The sequence below is a fragment of the Rhinoraja longicauda genome, chromosome 19 (assembly GCF_053455715.1).
Source record: "Rhinoraja longicauda isolate Sanriku21f chromosome 19, sRhiLon1.1, whole genome shotgun sequence".
Lineage (NCBI taxonomy): Eukaryota > Metazoa > Chordata > Chondrichthyes > Rajiformes > Arhynchobatidae > Rhinoraja > Rhinoraja longicauda.
The window spans coordinates 39,714,068-39,734,956 of NC_135971.1; the positions used below are offsets into that span (position 1 = coordinate 39,714,068).

The window sequence follows — 20,889 nt, forward strand, 5'->3', positions numbered from 1 at the left end:
TTCACAACTCCCTGTGTGAAAAAGTTTTTCCTCATCTCAGTTCTAAATGGCCTACCCCTTATTCTTAAATTGTGGCCCCTGGTTCTGGACTCCCCCAACATCGGGAACATGTTCCCTGCATCCTACGTGTCCAATCCCTTAATAATCGTATATGTTTCCATAAGATCCCCTCTCATCCTTCGGAATTCCAGTGAATACAATCCCAGTCGCTCCATTCTCTCATCATGTGACTGTCCCGCCATCCCGGGAATTAACCTCGTGAACCAACGCTGCACTTCCTCAATAGCAAGAATGTCCTTCCTCAATAGTCGTAGTACACTGCAAACAAATATAATCAACGAGAGGAAAAAAAAGTTCAGTGTGTGTATGTGTGTGTGTGTGTGTGTGTGTGTGTGTGTGTGTGTGTGTGTGTGTGTGTGTGTGTGTGTGTGTGTGTGTGTGTGTGTGTGTGTATGTGTGTGTGTGTGTGTATGTATGTGTGTGTGTGTGTCCTAACATGGAAGCTGCAAGTGCTTCTGTCCTGGGAAGATAGGGAGAGATTACTTAAATAAAATTAAAATTTGTTGTGGGTACAATAGAAGAGAAGACTCATTTGGACCAATATTACTTTTGGCCACTGAATGGAAGATTATAATAATTTTCCTCTGGCCATTGGAATCAAAACCCTTTCGCTTTCGAAGCGGGCAATGAGTGTTATTCTCCCTTTGAAGTCTACCATGTAAAAATAGCAATGGCAAATTGGCCGCCATTCTGATTTGGAAATATATCGCTGATCCTCAGTATTGCAAATGCAGAAACGTCCCACGTTGACAGAATATTGTACTAGCACCAGGAGGTCGTCAGCGGACAAAAATAATGACTCTTTACCCAGTAGTCAAAGGCAAAAACAAACTTTTAATAAAACCTTGCTACCTGTTTAACATAAACACTGGGTGCTGCAATCGATAAATACAACGTTTGGTTTATTATTGACACGGGTAACTAGATACAGTGAAAAATCCTTTGCGTGATATCCAGTCAAATCATTCCATGCATGAATAAAATCAAGCCATACATACGTAGAGTAAAGATTTTTTTTTTAAACGAGAATGCAGAATAAAATGATACCGCGTTCTGACGCTGCGCTTGCAGCTAATGTGCAGACAAAATAAAAGTACAAATGTGCATTGCCTAACGTTGACGTGCTCAGCGATTTTCAACGGTGCATAAAAGGCTTCTATCAAAGATGATATTCCCCATGGTTGCTGATATCAGAATGAGATGAATGAATTTATAATGGGACGTAGAGAGGGAGCAGGAAAATGCTGTGGTGAGATGTTCCGTGTATTTTAGTGCGTTAGTTTCTGTTCGACGCCAGGACGATAATATTTCGTCTTTGTGACATCACAAAGAAATACGCATAGTCATTGAGAATATTTAAATCTGTTCCATCGCATTGAATAATCGAACGAATAACAAAGAACAATCTATCGGAGGAACTCTGTGGATCAGGCAGCATCTGTGGTGGGGAGGGACAGATGAAGTTTCGTGTCGAGATCCTTGGGTTCCTTCAGAAATGTGTTTTTTTCCCTTCAAGATTCAAGCATCGGCAATCTCTTGTGCCTCCATTTGCAAGACAGATTGAATAATGAAAGGCCTGGATAGAGTGTATGTGGAGAGAATGTTTCCAGTATTGGGAAAGTCTGGGACCAGAGGCCAAAACCTCAGAACAAAAGGACGTAACTTTAGAAATATGAGGAGGAATTTACTTAGTAGGGGGTGGTGAATCTATGGAATTGTTTGCCAAAGAATGCTGTGGAGACTAAGTCAATTAATTTTTTTTTCAGGTGGAGATGGATAGATTCTTGATTAGTACGGGTGTCAGTGGTTAAGGGGAGAGGGCAGGAGAATGGGGTTGAGAAGGAAAGATAGATCAGCCATAATTGAATGGAGGATTAGACATGATGGGCAGAATGGCCTAATTCTGTTCCTACAATTTATCAGTTTACGACCTGATGAAGATTGGTTGTGTTATGTTCCTTGGCTTCTTCAGATTATTTGATAAGTGTTTCAGAAATGCTTTCGTGGAGTTGCTCATGTTCGAAACACAAACGGCATGCCGACAATGCTCTGTTCAAACAATTTTTATTATGCGACAAAAGGTAAATGGTTTTACATAATAGATTATGACAAAAGGCTACGTGATCCCTGGCCCGAGGTTAGAACTACTTTATTCAATAAAGTAAAAGGATATTTCACAATATTCGTCAGTGATTCTCTGAACTTTGCCTGAGCCACTGCATAAATAAATGTGTTTGTGCACGAACTCATGCATTGCAGCATGTACCCAATGTGCTCCATAATGGCGAAAGGATCGTTGTAATCTGTGTCCATGAACTCAACGCCGGCAAATTGTGTGCATATGTAATGTACAAATGTTACCATCCATAGCAGTATAAAACTGCTTGAGATGAAGAGCAGTAAAATGATCGATTTTCTGCGGTTTACTATCTCCGGAACAGGGCAATCCTCGCTTCTCCCCTCCCCCCGGAGCCCCTTCCTTATCCGACTAGCTTGTAAAATATGTCTGGTGGTCAAGGCATTAAGCAGCACAATCAAAAGGAAAGGTACCAACGGTGTTAAGGTGATGTCGCAGAAGAAGTATGCAACCCATATTGGTAAACTGGAGAGGTTTGACTTCACTTTGCAGAACCATGGCACCTTGTCAATGATCTCCAGGTGTTCGTTCTCAAAATAAATTGGGATGTTTTCGACAAAGCTTAATCCAGACACTGCCAAACTATAACGGCAGTTCTTTCGGTGCAATATTTTACTCGCAACTTATGACAACAAATGGCGATGTATCGATCAATTGTGAAGGCAACAGTTAGCCAGACCGAACAATCAATGGCTGCAAACACCAGGGCAATTTTAAGGCTGCAAACCGGAGTATAATGCAAGAAGGAAAGCGGGAAATACATATCATTAATCTCATATAATACGACATCAAATATTATCACCAGTAGGTCTGCAACAGCCATGGCAACCATGTAACGTGTGATGCATTTGGAAAGACCACAGTTCCCACGAGATAGAATCACAATCGCCATAAGATTACCTACAAGAATAGAAAAATGCGCAGTCACAGAGAATAACCGCTTTGGACAAAACGTTACTTGGCGATTAACTCCAAATCCTTCATAAATAAAACACAACGCATTGGAGTAACTCAGTGGATCAGTCGGCATCTGTGGAAGGAATGGATTTGCGACGTTACGGATCAGGACCCTCCTTCAGCCTTAAGCCTAATCGGCAATGTTGCCCACAGAATCAAGAGTCAAGAGTCAAGAGTGTTTTATTGTCATATGTCCCAGTTAGAACAATGAAATTGTTACTTGCAGCAGCACAATAGAATATGTAAACATATTACACTGCTATCAATATAATCACCGAGAGAAAGAAAAGAAATAATATGGGTGTAATATGGGTGTACATACATCTCCACCCATATACCGTCCGAAGAAGGGTCTCGACGCGAAACGTCACCAGCGGAGTTACTCAAGCTTTTTGTGTTTATCTTCGGTTTTAAACAACATATGCAGTTCCTTCCTACACACACACACGCACATACACGCACACACACACACACACACACACACACACACGCACACACACACATGCACATACACACAAGCACACACATCATGCACACACACAGATAGACAGACAGACAGACAGACAGACAGATAGGCAGACAGACAGACAGACAGACAGAGAGAGAGAGACAGACAGACAGACAGACAGACAGACACAGACAGGCAGGCAGGCAGACAGACAGACAGACAGACAGACAGACAGACAGACAGACAGACAGACAGACAGACAGACAGACAGACAGACAGACAGACAGACAGACAGACAGACAGACAGACAGACAGACAGACAGACATAAAGACAGACAGTTGTCGCTGAACCCGCATTGTTTTACTCAATATTTCAGAATCTGCAGACTCTTATGTCTCCAAATCATTCCTGTTGCCACGCGGTTGATTATCCCCAAAACATCGCACAAGTTAACTGTTAATCTTAACACTGGCTCCTGGAGAGTGCATTTGGTGGAATTTGAACAAGTGACATATTTTCTACAGCTGACGATTTTTTCCTCTTGATTCAATGAAAGTAATAAAACATGGAGAGACATTACATTGGATTTATGATGTTAGACGGGATATACAAATCATGCTTCACATTGACACTTTGCATTTTCATCAGCGTTAATTCGAGGGTTCTCGTTTGTTTCAATGCTCCACTCTCTGCCTCGATATTTACCAGCATGAGGACTGGATTACAGGGCATTCGCTGTGGTTGAACGGACTTGGATTGTTTTCTCTGCAAAGCCAGAGGTAGTGCGGAGTTCTGATATATAGTACATAATATTTTGAGATGTAAAGGTATGGTAGGCAGTCGAAATCTTTTTTCCCTCAGGGTGAAGGTAAAGGCGAAAGGGCATAACTTTAAAGTGAAAGGGGAAACATTTTACAGGGAGGGTGGTTGGTGCCTTGAACGCGCTGCCACGTGTGGCGGTGGGCGGATGCAATAATGGTGTTGAAGAGGGTTTTAGAGGGTTGGTATGCAGGGGATGGCTCAAGTGCAAGCATTTAGGCTAATTTATCTTAGCATCATGTTCAGCACCGACATTGTCAGTTCATGTGTTGGACTGTTCCATGTTCTGTGTCTCCGACATGAAAAATGCCCAGAAGAATCACCAAGCACTCGAGATCGCGCAATGGTCTCTTTAACAAACGTAAACAATCCAGGAATTAACTCTTTGTCGAAAAGATCCCGTGTTCTGCATGGAATAAATGTGGAAATAAACAAAAAGGCACTGCTTCGGCGGTCATGGGAAATTTCAATATGCAGGTAGACTGGGGGAATCAGGTTGGTACTGGACCCCAAGAAAGGAAATCTGTAGAGTGCCTCCGAGATGGATTCTTAGAGCAGCTTGGAGTGGAGCCTACCAGAGAAAAGGCAATTCTGGATTTAGTCTTATGAACCGGATTTGATAAGGGAACTCGTGGTAAATAAACCAAAGCGACCACTACGCGATGTTTTAATCTGCAATTTGAGAGGGATGAGGCGAAATCAGATGTGTCGCTATTGCAGCTGAGCAAGGGGACTACAGAGACACGGTGGGGTGGGGGGGGGGGGGGGGGGAGTGCTGATCAACGTTGACTGGACAGGGACCCGAGCAGGGATGAGAGTGGAACATCAACGGCAGGGATTTCTGGGAATGACCCGGAAGATGCAGGATCTTATTTCTAATTTTCTGCACGAATCTAATTTCCCCTAATAAATACCGATCGCCAATATGTTCATATCCGTTTTGCCTGCATCTCATCGTTCCAGTACTGGAGCAATTTGATGAGAAACGAATCGCAACATCTTATAAAACATTCTCATAGAGGGAATCACATTCCTTCTTCGTGCATACATGAAACGCATTTTTAAATGAAAAATATCAAAACTATCATAAACACAACAAGCTAGAGTAACATAGCGAGTCAGACAGCATCTAACCCGCGGATTACTCCAGTTTTGGTGTCTGTTTTCGGTTTAAACATCTGCAGATCGTTCCTACACTTCAAATCTATCATTGCAGGGTTTCAATCTATCTGATAGTTTCACTCGCATTGCAAAGCTCGCGAGTTTGACAGTTTCGAGATGGTAAGTTCTTTGTTTCCGTTTGCTTTTTCTTTGGTAGAATCACGAAGTCAACGAATAACAACTTCGAACTTACCTGGAATGCCAATGAGTGCGAGAATTGGATAGTAAGCTTCCTCAATCTGTGGGATTATAGATCGCTCCATTTCGTTTACTGCTGAACTTTTCGATGTGATGACATATGATGAGATATTTGCAATGAATACAAGTTGTACATTTGAGCACCGATACACGGGGTCAGAGCCGCTTCATTAATTTGCTGAAGCAGATGTTGCAAATTATACCTTCAGCACTCCTGCTTGAACACGTCGCCGAAACAGCTATTATTATTCCATTCCTCAGAGGGAAAATATCCCTGTTTCGCACATCTCATGTAGCCATAGTAACCGTTAAGCATTTAATCTCACATTTTCTTTCCTCCGTCGAGTGAAATATTTGGGTCTTGCAAAGATACAAATCTAACTTTTACTTATTTTCGACCTAATAACTGTACATACATTGACACAATATATGCTTACTGCTCACGTACTAACGCGGCCGTTCTGAAATATTTAAAGAGGTGCGTGGATCGGATAAGCTTAGTGGGTATGGGCCAAACGCAGACGGGTGGGACTGGTGTGGCTGGGGCATGTTGGTTGGAGCGGGCGAGTTGGGCTGTTGCACCCGTTTCCACGTTGCATAAACCTATGCCTCTAGGATTGAATTAGTTTCATTTGGATTCGGAGATACAGAGCTCTGAGTTTTTACCAGGAGATGAGCCTTTTTATGAAGGTTATCTGAATAGATGGACCACGCTAGATACTCTGCAGACCACCGGTTTAACATAGAACATTGATTTCTGTGGCAGTCAATTTGAATTGATGGTCCACCCATCTCAAATTAAATGCATCATCGATGGAGTTAAAATGGATTCGTATTATTTTCACGATGGAGCATTCTTCTGCTACTTCACTTTAATATTCCGACCCAATACGAAGATCGTGAATCACACATTTTAACCGTGATTTCACAATCCACGTCAGCCTGCCATCCAGCGATGCCCACCCATATCCTTTACTGGTCGATTGAAAAATTAAACGTTTGAACTTTCTTGTAAACTTTCTAGGCCTAAACCGACCATTGCATTTTTTTGCTGAGAAATAATTAATTCCTCTTCACTATTTCGAAAAGTTTCATCAATTTTAAATCAGTTATATATCCTCATCAGTCTCTTTTGTTCTAAATGCAATACATCCGCTTTCAACAGTCATTTCTTGTCAATCGCTTCTGCGTCCCCTTTAGTGTTATCCAACAAGACACGGCGAATCATACGAAAGTGAACATTATAGATCTTGAGTAAACCAAGTGCGAGAAGATCTCACGAGTCGGGCAGCATTCGTGGAGGGAAATGGACGGACGATGTTTAAGTGCGGGACCATTCTTCCGCCTAATTCAAGAACAATTTATTTTTAAAGACTTCACAATATCTACTTTATATTTTTGCTCGTGGTGGAGCCGTTTAGAATTAGTAACGTACATAGACATTATCAAAAAGCACACAGTTTGCTTGTGTGTTGATGTTTCGGTTAATCTTCTGGTGACAATGGGGGAGAAAACGGCCCAGGAACAACCCGTCGCTATCCCTCCCCCGTAACTTTCCGACAAGGTAGGTGTGCCGAGTGGGGAGGGGTTGCTTTGATCAAGGTGGCTGTGTTGGTAGGAGAGGTGGGTGCGCATTAATGTGGCGGTGGTGGGGAGGGATGGTACAAAGAAAAGAGTAAAGATGAACGAAGGTATTACTTGAAACTGGATAAATCAATGTGTATACCAGGACCAATATAAGTAGTTCTAGTTTGTGGGCGTACCCACTCTCACCATTGTTCCTCCTCAGTGACGTTTGATATCCGTAGCAAATTCGTGGGTAAGTTGAAATTGAATATTTGGGGAAAGTGAGGCCAAAGATGTGCAATTGGGCTCCTCTTTACGTTTCTCCACCACCAAACTCCTCGGGGCGCTTTCTTCTTCAAGCCTTGTTCAATGAACGGAGAAATGGGTATACTTAGTGCAGTCAAAAACGTCTTCATTTCATTTGGATTTGAATATGAGGAGGCACTGCAATCTACAAGTATCAGGTTTTTGAACCAGCCCGCACAATTGCAAGTGGCGCCATCATAGATGAGGCCCTTACTCGGGTCTCCTCGATATCCCGCAGCTCCGCACTTGCTCCCCCTCTCCCCAGCCGTAACAAGAACAGAGTCCCTCTAGTCCTCACCTTCCACCCCACCAGCCGTCGCATACAGCACCCAATCCACCGATATTTTCGCCACCTCCAACGGGATCCGACCACAAGCCACACCTTCCCATCTCCACCCCTTTCCGCTTTCCGTACAGACCGTTCCCCCCGCAGCCCCTGGTCAACCCGCCCCTTCCCACCCAAATCACCCCCTCCCCAGGTACTTTCCCCTGCAACCGCAGGAAATGCAACACCTGTCCCTATACCCCCCTCCCCCGCGCCGACTCCGTCCAAGGACCCTGACAGCCTTTTCAGACGAGGCAAAGGTTCACTTGCTCCTCCTACAACCTCAAGTACTGTATCCGCTGTTCCAGGTGTGGAATCTTGGAAATTGGCGAGATCAAGCGCAGCCTCGGCGATCGTTTCGATTAACACCTACGCTCAGTTCGTCGAGACCTACCTGAGCTCCCGGTTACTAAACACTTAAATTCCCGTACCCTTTCTGTCCTGTGTCAAGTCAAGTCAAGTCAATTTTATTTGTATAGCACATTTAAAAACAACCCACGTTGACCAAAGTGCTGTACATTTGATTAGGTTCCAATAGAAAAAAAAATGAAAACATACAGTAGCACGCAAACAGTTCACAGCGCCTCCTCAATGAGCCTCAAACGCTAGGGAGTAGAAATATGTTTTGAGCCTGGACTTAAAGGAGTCGATGGAGGGGGCAGTTCTGATCGGGAGAGGGATGCTGTTCCACAGTCTAGGAGCTGCAACCGCAAAAGCGCGGTCAGTGTACCCTCCACTGTCAGAGTGAGGCCCAGCGGAAATTGGAGGAACAGCACTTCATATTTCGCTTGGGTAGCTTACACCCCAGCGGTATGAACATTGACTTCTCTTACTTCAAGTAACCCTTGCTTTCCCTTTCACTCCATCGCTCCCCTTCTCAATTCTCCCACCAGTCTTACTGTCTCCGACCACATTTAATCTCTGCTTTTTTTTTTACATTGTCCCAGCTAATAATGACATATTCTACATGTTCCTTGAGCTCCATTCCCTTTGTTCTGTTTTCACACCTTACCCTTCCTTATATATGTATCTCCCTCTCCCCTGACATCAGTCTGAAGAAGGGTCTCGACCCGAAACCTCACCCATGTTCCGTCTCTCCAGAGATGCTGCCTGTCACGCTGAGTGACTGCAGCATTTTGTGTCTATCTTCTGCACGATCGTAATCCTACTTCCAAATCAGAGCACAACGATCTCCACCGTTCATGATCACGGACATAGTCTGAAGAATTGATTGGTCCAGAAACGTCACATTTTCTAGTTCTTCAGGGATGCTGCCTGACCCTCTGCCACTCCAGCATTTGTGTACCATGGACTAGTTCTTTCTGCTTGCAGTTCATTCAGAAAGTATTCAGACCCCTTCACCTTTTCCACATTTTGCTACGTTACAGCCTTATTTTAAAATGGGTCAAATTCATTTTCTAAATCATCAATCTACACACAATACCATATAATAAAAAAGCGAAAAGAGTTGTTTAGTAATTTTTGCAAAGTAACTAAAAAGAAATAACTGAAATATCACATTTACATTAGTATTCAGACCCTTTGCTATGACACTCAAAATTGTGCTTATGTTCATCCTGTTTCCATTGATTATCCTTGAGATGTTTCTACAACTTGATTGGAGTCCACTAGAGGTAAATTAAATTGACTCGACATTATTTGGAAAGGCATACACCTGTCCATATAAGGTCCCACAGTTGACACAGGGTCGTCTTAACGCATGGGCCTGATGGGCACTTGCCCGGGGGCCCACGAGCATCGGTCACTAAGTGCTTCTCACAGCGATCTGTAAGTGCTTTTCGCAACAATGTGGCACACCAAGTCCATCGCTAAGCGCTTTTCGGTAAGTGCTTTTCGCCGGCACGACAGGGGGGGGGGGGCTGGTAGGGAAAGGGGGGTGGGGGAGAGTAACGGTAGGGGCCCCAGTACACTGCTTTGCCCGGGGGCCCATAATGCTGTAAAAACGGCCCTGAGTTGACAGTGCATTTCAGAGCAAAAACCAAGCCATGAAGACGAATGAATTGTACGTAGACCTCCGCGACAGGATTGTGTCGAGACACAGATCTGGGGAAGGATGTTAAACAATGTTTGTGGCATTGCAGGTTCCGAGGAGCACAGTGGCCTCCGTCATTCTTAAATGGAAGAATTTTGGAACCACCAGGACTCGTCATAGAGCTGGACGCGCGGCCAAACTGAGCAATCGGGGGAGAAGGGGCTTGGACAATAGACAATAGACAATAGGTGCAGGAGTAGGCCATTCGGCCCTTAGAGCCAGCACCGCCTTTCAATGTGATCATGGCTGATCATTCACAATCAGTACCCCGTTCCTGTCTTCTCCCCACACCCCCTCACTCCGCTATCTTTAAGAGCTCTATCTATCTCTCGCTTGAAAGCATCCAGAGATTTCGCCTCCACTGCCTTCTGAGGCAGAGAATTCCACAGATTTACAACTCTCTGACCGAAAAAGGTATTTCCTCATCTCCGTTCTAAATGACCCACCCCTTATTCTTAAACTGTGGGGCCTGGTTCTGGACTCCCCCAACATTGGGAACATGTTTCCTGCCTCTAACGTGTCCAATCCCTTAATAATCTTAAATGTTTCCTTAAGATCCCCTCTCATCCTTCTACATTCCAGCGTATACAAGCAAAGTCGCTCCAGTTTTTCAACGTACGACAGTCCCGCCGTTCCGGGAAATAACCTAGTAAACCTACGCTGCACGCCGTCAATAGCAAAAATGTTCTTCCTCCAATTTGGAGACCAAAACTGCACATAGTACTCCAGGTGCGGTCTCACTAGGACCCTGTACAACTGTAGAACGACTTCTTTGCTCCTATACACAACTCCTCTTGTCATAAAGGCCAACATAACATTAGCTTTATTCACAAAATGCTGGAGTAACTCAGCAGGTCAGGTAGCATCTCGGGAGAGAAGGAATGGATGACGTTTCGGGTCGAGACCCTTCTTCAGACTGAAACGTCACCCATTCCTTCTCTCCCGAGATGCTGCCTGACCTGCTGAGTTACTCCAGCATTTTGTGAATAAATCGATTTGTACCAGCATCTGCAGTTATTTTCTTATAACATTAGCTTTCTTCACTGCCTGCTGTAACTACATGCTAACTTTAAGTGACTGATGAACAAGGACACCCATATCTCTTTGCACTTCCCCATTTCCTAACTTGACACCATTCAGATAATAATCTGCCTTCCTGTTCTTACCACCAAAGTGGATAACCTCACATTTATCCACATTAAACTGCATCTGCCATGCATCTGCCCCCTCACGCAACCTGTCCAAGTCACCCTGCATCCTCATAGCATCCTCCTCACAGTTCACACTCCCAGCTTTGTGTCGTCCGCAAATTTGCTAACATTAGTTTTAATGCCTTCATCTAAGTGGTTAATGTATATTGTAAATAGCTGCGGTCCCAGCACCGAGCCTTGCGGTACCCCACTAGTCACTGCCTGCCATTCTGAAAGGGACCCGTTAATCCCTACAGTTTGTTTCCTGTCTGCCAACCAATTTTCTATCCATGTTCGCACCCTACCCCCAATACCATGTGCTCTAATCTTGCCCACTAATCTCCTATGTGAGAACTTATCAAAGGCTTTCTGAAAGTCCAGGTACACTACATCCACTGGCTCTCCCTTGTCCATTTTCCTAGTTACATCCTCAAAAAATTCCAGAAGATTAGTCAGGTTTGAAGGCTTGACTCTGATACAGGACTGGATAGGGCATTATTCGGAGAACACGATGCTGAATAGAGGTGTATAAAGTCACGAGGGGGATTAATTGGTGGAATGCACAAATTATTGTACCCAGACTAAATGAATCAATAACCAGCGTATTCAGATTTAATAGCGGGAAAGATTTAACAGGAACCCGAGCGGTACCGTATTACACAGACGACGGGGAATATATTTTCCAAGCTGCCAACGGAGGTAGTTCACAGGTATTATTAAAATAAAACCAGTTAAAAGACATTTGGATAGGTACATGGATAGGGGGCGTTTAGAGGGACGTGGACAAAACGCGGCCAGGTTGGACAAGTGTAGTTGAGAAAAGAGAGAGAGAAACAAATATTGATTTGTCATGAAATAACTAACCATGTTCAAACTGAGATGAAACTGACGTCTGGGTTATCGATGCTTTTGGAAAGTTTGGGGTGAACCTATTTCCAATATGGTTTTGTTCCAGCTCTCACGTTAGATCAACAAAATCCGAACTGATCCTTGGTTTGTCAGCCGGATTAGAATTTTCTAGTTTATGTTGTTTTCTTTAGTAACGCACGCACTCATCAATTTTAAGAATGCAGTGGATGGTCTTTATTAAGAGATTTAGCAAAGACAAGAGCTCAGGAAGGACACTTTAATCAAGCGGATTTACTTTTTTGATCGGATATGCACAATTCTATTAAGCTGACAAGACCTGACTACATTTAATATATTTCAAATCACTTATGCGACTTTAGACTCCTTCAAGTAAACCACTTGTTATTCAGCAAGGAAAATGGTGGATCGAGTTGAAAACGCAGGCACCTATCCACATGTGTTATGCACATGTGTCAGGAAAATGTCTAGTTTAAATGGCAGCATTAATGCATTTCATCAATGGAAAGGCAGACATTTTACCTATGGAATACATCGTATCCTGACATGACGTTAAATCCGCGAAACAGTTCAAAAACAATATTCTAATGATTACGCAAAATTAAAATGTCACCAGGGATTTTGCTGGGATATAAATACGACACTATTCTGAAAGCAATTGCCAAGCACATCCATAGCAACAGCACGTTAATCGTCGGATCGCCGCAATGAATCAGCCGTTAATAACGCAGATTAAATACGTTTATTATCCTATTCTTGCAATAATCGGTGTTCCTGGTAAGTTACTTCCCTCCTTTTTTAAAGCATTGTTACTTTTGGCATTGTCATTGCTATGGACAGCTCTCTCTCTCTCTCTCTCTCTCTCTCTCTCTCTCTCTCTCTCTCTCTCTCTCTCTCTCTCTCTCTCGTCCTCGGATTTCTATCTTCTGTAACTGAAGAGCAACGTAATAATTTTCACTTTATCTAATTGTATGGGAATCAGATAATCCAGCATGTGACGCCTTCGTCCGGTTTGTGGATTTCCATCTGAGTTTCTTTCATCTGTTTCATTTCCTATTCCTGTTCGCGAAAGCCAAATTATGGGCATGTTCGCAAATGGCGTTTCACTGTTCACTGCTGCTCGGACATGTGCTTTGGCGATGCCATTACCCAGCTATGGAGATCAGAGCCTCTTCGTTTTGTCGTCCAGAAAGTGGCTAATTCGATCCTGTGTTGATGCCTTCAGCCGGTCAAGTTTCATCAAGTTTCATGTCGTTAAACTGGACGTTAAATCTATGAATTGCGGCAACGAGATTGGCTGATTTTGTTCACAGATGTTAATTTCTTTATTTTACCTTCTCGTTTTCAGCTAACATAATGACAATATACATCCTGTCGTGTGGAAAGTGTGGCCTTTCTAGATGTATCACGCGATATCTCGTGTGGATGGCAGCAGCTGACCTTATGGTTTTAATATTTGAAGCTATTCTTTATGAAATAAAAGAGGCATATTTTCCAGATTCATTCCTTAATTACACTCCTATTTGTAGCCTTAACCTGGCCCTGCTTTATTTTTCTATTGATTGTTCCGTTTGGCTGACTGTCACTTTCACATTTGATCGACATATTGCTATATGTTCTCAGAATCTGCGAACAAGATACTGCACTCCAAAGATGGCATCAACAGTTATAATAACAGTTTGTTGTTTGAGCATTTTACAAAATATTCCAGTCTACTTTATATATGAACCGCGTGAAATAATTGACAATGTACCGTGGTCCTGTTTTGTAAAAGCAAGCTTCTACACCTCACCGTTTTGGGCTGCATACTTATGGTTCGAAACCGTCTTAACACCATTCGCACCATTTGCGTTGATTCTCCTGCTCAATTCATTGACCATCAAACAAATCATTATGGCCAATAGAGTGAGGAGCAAACTCCGAGGAAAGAGCAGTGAGAAGATCCAGACTGACCAAGAGGTGGAGGACCGAAGGAAATCAATCATTCTACTGGCCGCAATATCTGGGAATTTTCTTCTGTTATGGGTGGTAATCTTTGCTTGCTTCATATGTGTACAGTTTACAGACACTCAGTTTCTGGAAAGCGATTACAACGACTCTTTTACCGTTGCCGAAAAATTTGGATATATGTTAAGATGTTTAAGTACTTGCACAAACACCTTCATTTACGCGGTGTCCCAGAGAAAGTTCAGAGACGAAATAAAGAATGTGATCAAACGTCCTGTTGCATTCCTGGGACACCTATTGAAATAAAATGTTTGTTCTGTAATGCTACATACATTATAGCTATAACTATTGTAGTTAAGTTGTTCATTTCAGAAGCAGAAAGAGAAATCTGCAGAAATTATTTCGTGGAGCTTATTATCGAATTCTAAAAGCATCTTGGTGTTTCTAACGTTTCATCATATTGGATGGCACACAATATTTCGCACTTGAAATAAATAAAAAATGAGACCAGTATATCTGTTGCTTCGAAGCGTGAAACGCAACGCCACTTCAACATTCTTCGAAAGGACAGTAGAAATTCTCCTGTAAGCACCGTATATCGCCCGCTTTGTTCGATTAATTGTACTAGAGTTTGGTTTATTGCATAGCTGTGTAGCATTAACTTTTTAATCATATGGCATTACGTCCATTTCCAAACAATGCCAGTAATTTGGTGCATGCTTCTGTCATTGTAAAACATTTAAAATTCAATTATGAAGAATCATGACAACCTTTTAAGCATGGAAATAAAACAATAGTTGTAAATATACGGTGTGGACCTATTTAAGAAGGGCTGCACAAAAAACCTTGCAAACTGTAGATCAGCGAACCTAATATATGCGGTCAGCAAGTTACTAGCGGGGAATCTGAAGTATAAGGTATATGGATAGGGGGGTTATTAGGAGCTGTCACTATTCTTTTGTACGTGGGAGATTGTATCGTTAGAATTTGATTGAGTTTTTGGAACACGTACTCCAACAAGAAAAACAACCTTACACACCATAGTGTGCTTCCTTCGCTGAAGCCAAATCTTTATTCTGTCAACCAGCTATCCCTGGTGCACATGCGCTCTAAGCTTCCAGAGCAACCTACTGTGCGGATCGTAATCAAAGGTCCTGCTTAAGTTTATATGGACAACGTCCACGGCCTTTCCCTCGTTAACCGTTTGAATAAATATTTAGCTTCAGCGAAGGAAGCAGACAGTGGTGTGTAAGGTTGTTTTTTTCTCGCTGGAGGCTTGTGAACAGTGGTGTTTTTCGGGAGATCTGTTACCCTTATTCGGGAAGGATACATTTAACCTGCAAGTGTAATAATAATAATAATAATACATTTTATTTATATAGCGCTTTTCATATACTCAAAGACGCTTTACAGAGATTTTGAGAACATAGGGAAATTAATAAATAGATAAATAAGTAAATAAATAAATGAACAGAGAAAGGAGACAGTAGGTGAGGTGACCTTCAGTGGTTGAAGGCAGTACTGAACAGGTGAGATTTCAGCGATGTTTTGAATGTGGTGAGTGTGGGGGAGTCTCTAACGGTTTGGGGTAGTGAGTTCCATAGGGTGGGAGCAGCGATGGAGAAAGCCCTGTCCCCCCAGGATCTGAGTTTAGTCCGGATGTGGGGGGATAGGAGATTGGCAGCGGCAGAGCGGAGGGTGCAGGTGGGAGTGTGCCTGTGGAGGAGGTCGGTCAGGTAGGATGGGGCCAGGTTATGGAGGGCTTTGTAGGTTGTAGGAAAATAACTGCAGGTGCTGGTACAAATCGAAGGTATCACAAAATGCTGGAATAACTCAGCAGTTCAGGCAGCATATCAGGAGAGAAGGAATGGGTGACGTTTCGGGTCGAGACCCTTCTTCAGTCTGCTTCTGCCAGCATTTTGTGATTTCTTTAACCTGGAAGGTGCGCAGAGAGGATTTACGAGAAATTTGCTCGGTCGGCAGCTCTATGCTTTTGGGAGAGGTTGGGCAAGATAGTAATCTATTCCTTGGAGCGGAGGAGGTGCGGGATGATCTTCTTGAGGTACATATAATCGTTAGAAGAATAGGGTGGGTGAATGCATAGAAGATGTTACCTTGTGGATTGCAAACAACAACCACAGGATATTGGTTTGAATTGAGGAGGAAACATTTAATAGGAATCTAAGGGGCAACTTTTTCGCAGAATGTAGTGATTATATGGAAGGATCTTCTGGTGGAAGTAGTTGAGGCCGGTGCTATAACTATATTTAAAAGACACTTAAACCCGACACGAGCAGGAATGTTTTAGAGGGATGTGGACAAACGCGGGCAAATGTACCTCAGGTGAGGCATCTTTGTCGGCATGGATGAGTTGAGCCGAGGAACACATATTCATGTTATATAGTTCTATGACTCAATATCTTACTATTTTAATTTAACAACGCTGAAAGTCCGTTGTAATATGTCGATGGTCTTCGCATTTTTTAGTGGCAATGGTGCACATTGTAGTAAAACCAGAAACATATTTGAGAGGTGAGAGAGCATATGTAGGCAATGCAACTGAGTCAGGGCTTCGCCAGGGCTAGGGAAAACGAATGGCTATGCAGAATAGAACGGGTAAGCACGTGATTAGGTACAGACGAAGTCAGGCTGTAAACACGCGCGATGGAAGTGTTAGCTGAGAAAATGTGGTGAAATGTTACCAATCACTGTTGATATATTTGGAGGAAATGCGAATGGAAAGACACGGATGGAGAAGTTCATAAATTCATAGGTTATAGGAGCAGAATTAGCCTATTCGGCCCATCGTCTGCTCTGATCTATCCTTCGCTCAACTCCATTCTCCTGCCTCCTTCCCATTGCCCCTGACACCCTTACTATTCAAGAATCTACCCATCTTCGACTTCAATATCAATTGACTTGGCCGTCACAGCATTATGTGGCAAGGCATTCCACAGATTCACTACCCTCTGACTCAAGAAAACCCTCCTCGTCTCCTTTTTAATGGTACGAGCTTTTACTCTGAGGCTATGACCTCTGATCACAGACACCCACCAGTGGAAATATCCTCTCCACGTTCACTCTAACCAGGCCTTTCACTATTCGGTAGTCCGTTAAGTTTCAATTAGGTTCCCCTTCATCCTTCTGAACTATAGTCCCAGTGCGGTCAAACGTTCATCATACTTTAACCCAATTGTTTCTTGGATCGTTTTCGTAAACCTCCTCTGGATCCCCTCCAACGTTAGATATTAAGCCCCGTCATATTTCCTGTATTCAAATCACAGTTTCATTTCTTGACGCTGGAGGTGGCGCATACTCGGGAATGAAGAGGATCTTAACAGAAGTCAGGAGACCATGCACCAGTTTTTATTGGTAGGTCAACGGTGGATAAAGCTAGGAGCTTCAAGTTCCTTCCTCTGATATGCTCCTCAAAACTGAAAACAATGATCCAAATGTGATTTGACCTAAGAAAACATCCCTGCTTTTTATCTTCTAGTCCTCTCTAAATAAATGCTACCATTATATTTGCCTTCCTTACTCTGGATTCGACTTGCAAATTAACCTTTGTCCAGACTGCACCAACACCCCCAAAGCTCATTTGTACCTCCTATTTCTGAATTCTCTGCGCAGTCAGAAAAAAATATGTATGCCTTTATTGCCACTACCGAAGTGCATGACCCTACACTCTGCTACATGGTATTCCATTTGTCAAGTCATTGTCCACGCTTCCAATCTGTCCAAGTCCTTCTGCAGAGTCCCCGATTACTCTACACTGTCTGCCCGCCACCTCGACAATATCATTGATAGACAACTTGAAGATTAGGGCACCAGCAGCGATCAGTGGCAGCCAACCAGAAAAGGCCTCCTTTCTTGCCACCCTTCTTTCTGCCAACCAGCAAATTAGCTATCTATGCTAGTATCTTCCCTCTGATACCATGGGCTCTCATCTTCTTTAGTAGCCGTTGGAGAATTGTGTGAATGATAGGAGCTGTCTACTGCGGCTCGACGTTTGACGCAATTGTACTGGAGATTAAAGACATCATTGTTCCACACTCATTTACCAATTACACTCCGTACATTCTTCATCTCGTACTGCTTCACATTTCGTATGTTTGCTCTGCGTGGCTAATGGTGGCTTTCAGGTTTGATTGCTTTGTTGCCATTTGTTAACAGACATTGCAAACGAAGTACTGCTCGACAAATTTTAAGGTTACCAGTGAATTGATTGCGTAATCGCCATTGGCTAATTGAGCAGCACATTAAAATAAGGCAAATCATGGCGGAGAGTCCGTGTTGGTGAGAGAGTCTGTGTGTAGGTGAAATGTGCATGGGGTATGCGTCTGGAGTCTTCGGCGAAGAGATTGAGGCAAGGAGGATAATGCCGCGGAGCACAGAAGAATACGGTAGAATCTGCTCTTGTAATGTTCAGAGAAGCACTAAACTGCTGCATGCATCAGTGGAATGCTGACAAACGACAGTCTTCGCTCTATAACTAGTTATAGGCATATGTAAAGACACGTTGTCTATTCTGGATCATATAAATCACGTCAAATCTCACGTGTTGTTGGCAACGAAGGCTGTGTCATAGAGTCATAGAGTCATAGAGTGATACAGCTCGGAAACAGGCTCTTTGGCGCAACTTGCCCACACCGGCTCACGTGCCCAGCTGCACTGGTCCCACCTGCCCGTGTTTGTCCTCCATCCCTCCAAACCGGCCCTGTTCATTTACTAGTCGAAAAGTTTCTTAAATTTCGGGATAGTCCCTGCCTCAACTACCTCCTCTGGCAGCTTATTCCATACCCCCACCGCCGTTTGTGCGATAAAGTGACCTCTCAGATTCCTGTTAAACCTAATCCCATTCCGCTTAAACCTATGTCCTCTAGTCCACTATTCACCTACTCGAGACAAGAGATTCTGATCCGTGAGAAGGTCAGAAAATGTCCATTGATCGTCTGACACGTAAAAGCGGAGAATTGCTTACACAATATATCTAATAGCTCCGTTGACTTTGAAACTCCCACTATCATAATAGATCTCCTCTATGAATCCCACTGGAGACGTAACACTCTATCTGAATAACACCATTCAGCAATCGTAGCCTGTTTCGTCCATCTGCTTGAGTGGACAAACTGTCATTTCCCACGCTAGTCGTCCAATTATTGTGTCCAAGAATATACAGTTTCCCGACAGAAACTCCTAGACAACACGTAACGTTGTTTCTGAATGGCAAACATGTTGCACCTCCGACAGCTGATTAATGAATTCAATCACACCAAGCAACCGATTCTATACTGCGATCATTGAGTCCGTCCTCACCTTCTCCATCATGGTCTGGTTTGGCTCAGCCACCAAGCACGACATCCGGAGGCTGCAACGGATCGTTCGATCAGCTGAGAATCCTTTGGCTGCAAACCCCCCCCCCCCCTCCTCCATTGACGAACTGTACACTGCAAGGGTCAGGAAGCGAGCGGGCAACATCATCTCTGACCCCTCTCACACTGGCCACAAAATCTTTGAAGCACTTCCCTCTGGAAGGCGACCCCGGACTGTCAAGGCAGCCACAGCCATACATAAAAACAGCTATTTTTTTCCACGAGGATTAGTTCTACTCAATAACCAAAGTCTGTAGTCTCTTTTTTGCTCTGGTTTATTATCAACCACATGTAAAGACAGTAATGCTGTATCCTTATTGTTTTGATGTGGTTATGCTTTATTCTTAATTGTTAACTGTATGTTTGTGTTGTTATTTGTGAGCGATGCACCAAGGCACATTCCTTATATGTCATATACTTGGCTAATAAACTTATTCATGCATTCATTCATTCATTGGCGAGCAACGCCTGGCATATAATGATGAATACATCGTGAGATAATAGAAGAGGGGAGATCATTTGTGAGAAAGACACGATTTATTGCTTGTTTCGGATGCAAGAATAAGTTCCGATTTTCTTGAATACACCTGTATGAACTTATTCGATCATTTGATGTGCCATAGCAATGCTTTTCGAGCGATCGATCGACGAAATCAGTATTCTTTTTCCTGCATGACCTTTGAGTCAGCACACCCTTTGCGACTGAATCCTTGACTTCCTAATGAATTAATGACATCAATACAACTTGAAAACTTGAGACGCAGAGATAAGAACTGGTTATCTTCAAATTCAGGGAATTGTGTTTTTGCTCCTACGATGGAACCGATCCTGTGTAGGCAGTGAATGGGCGACGGTGCGCGTCGGGAACCTACCCCAGACGACCAAACCAACGTTCCATAGGTTAGGACGTACAAGGGTTCCCATCGTCCAATATAACTCAATAACTCACATGTTTTACACACTTTGGCGGCAAACCTGTCAAAAATAAAAAGATACAAATAGCAATACATAATTGCAATAATGTTTTATTTAATTGTTCTCAATATTGCTGGTAACGCCACCGGCCAGCCTCTCACAAGTGTATATTGTTCCCTCTGTGACTTATTTTTCGTTTTTAATCATCTGTGTTGCTTTGCGTGCCTGCAATGTAAAAGTATGTTGTGTGATCAGGATACTGGTAATAATAAGCAACAGAGCATTAAAAGCAACAGAGCCTAGGTTCAAGAATAACAGTGCCTTGATTAATTTCAAAATCATTTAAAAGAACGTTTAACACGCAGACTCGTAATTAACTGAAGAAATGCAATTACCGTCGCAGTTTTTGAAAACCAGTCCAATCGACTGAGTGTGCACACGCGATCATTCTGCATTACTATTTTTAACCCGACAGTTGTTCTGAGATCACTGTATGCAACTTATGTCGGCAGTGATAACACGGAAAATACGGATAAACATCGTACACATAACCAAGTGAAAGTTATT

General features: G+C 43.1%; 1 protein-coding gene across 1 annotated transcript; it reads left to right on the forward strand.

Moving 5' to 3' along the window:
- Nucleotides 1–13,444: 13,444 nt before the first annotated feature.
- Nucleotides 13,445–14,341, forward strand: LOC144602984 (putative G-protein coupled receptor 139). The gene has a single exon (XM_078416108.1). It carries the CDS (start codon nucleotides 13,445–13,447, stop codon nucleotides 14,339–14,341), a length of 897 nt encoding a protein of 298 aa, XP_078272234.1.
- Nucleotides 14,342–20,889: the final 6,548 nt, after the last annotated feature.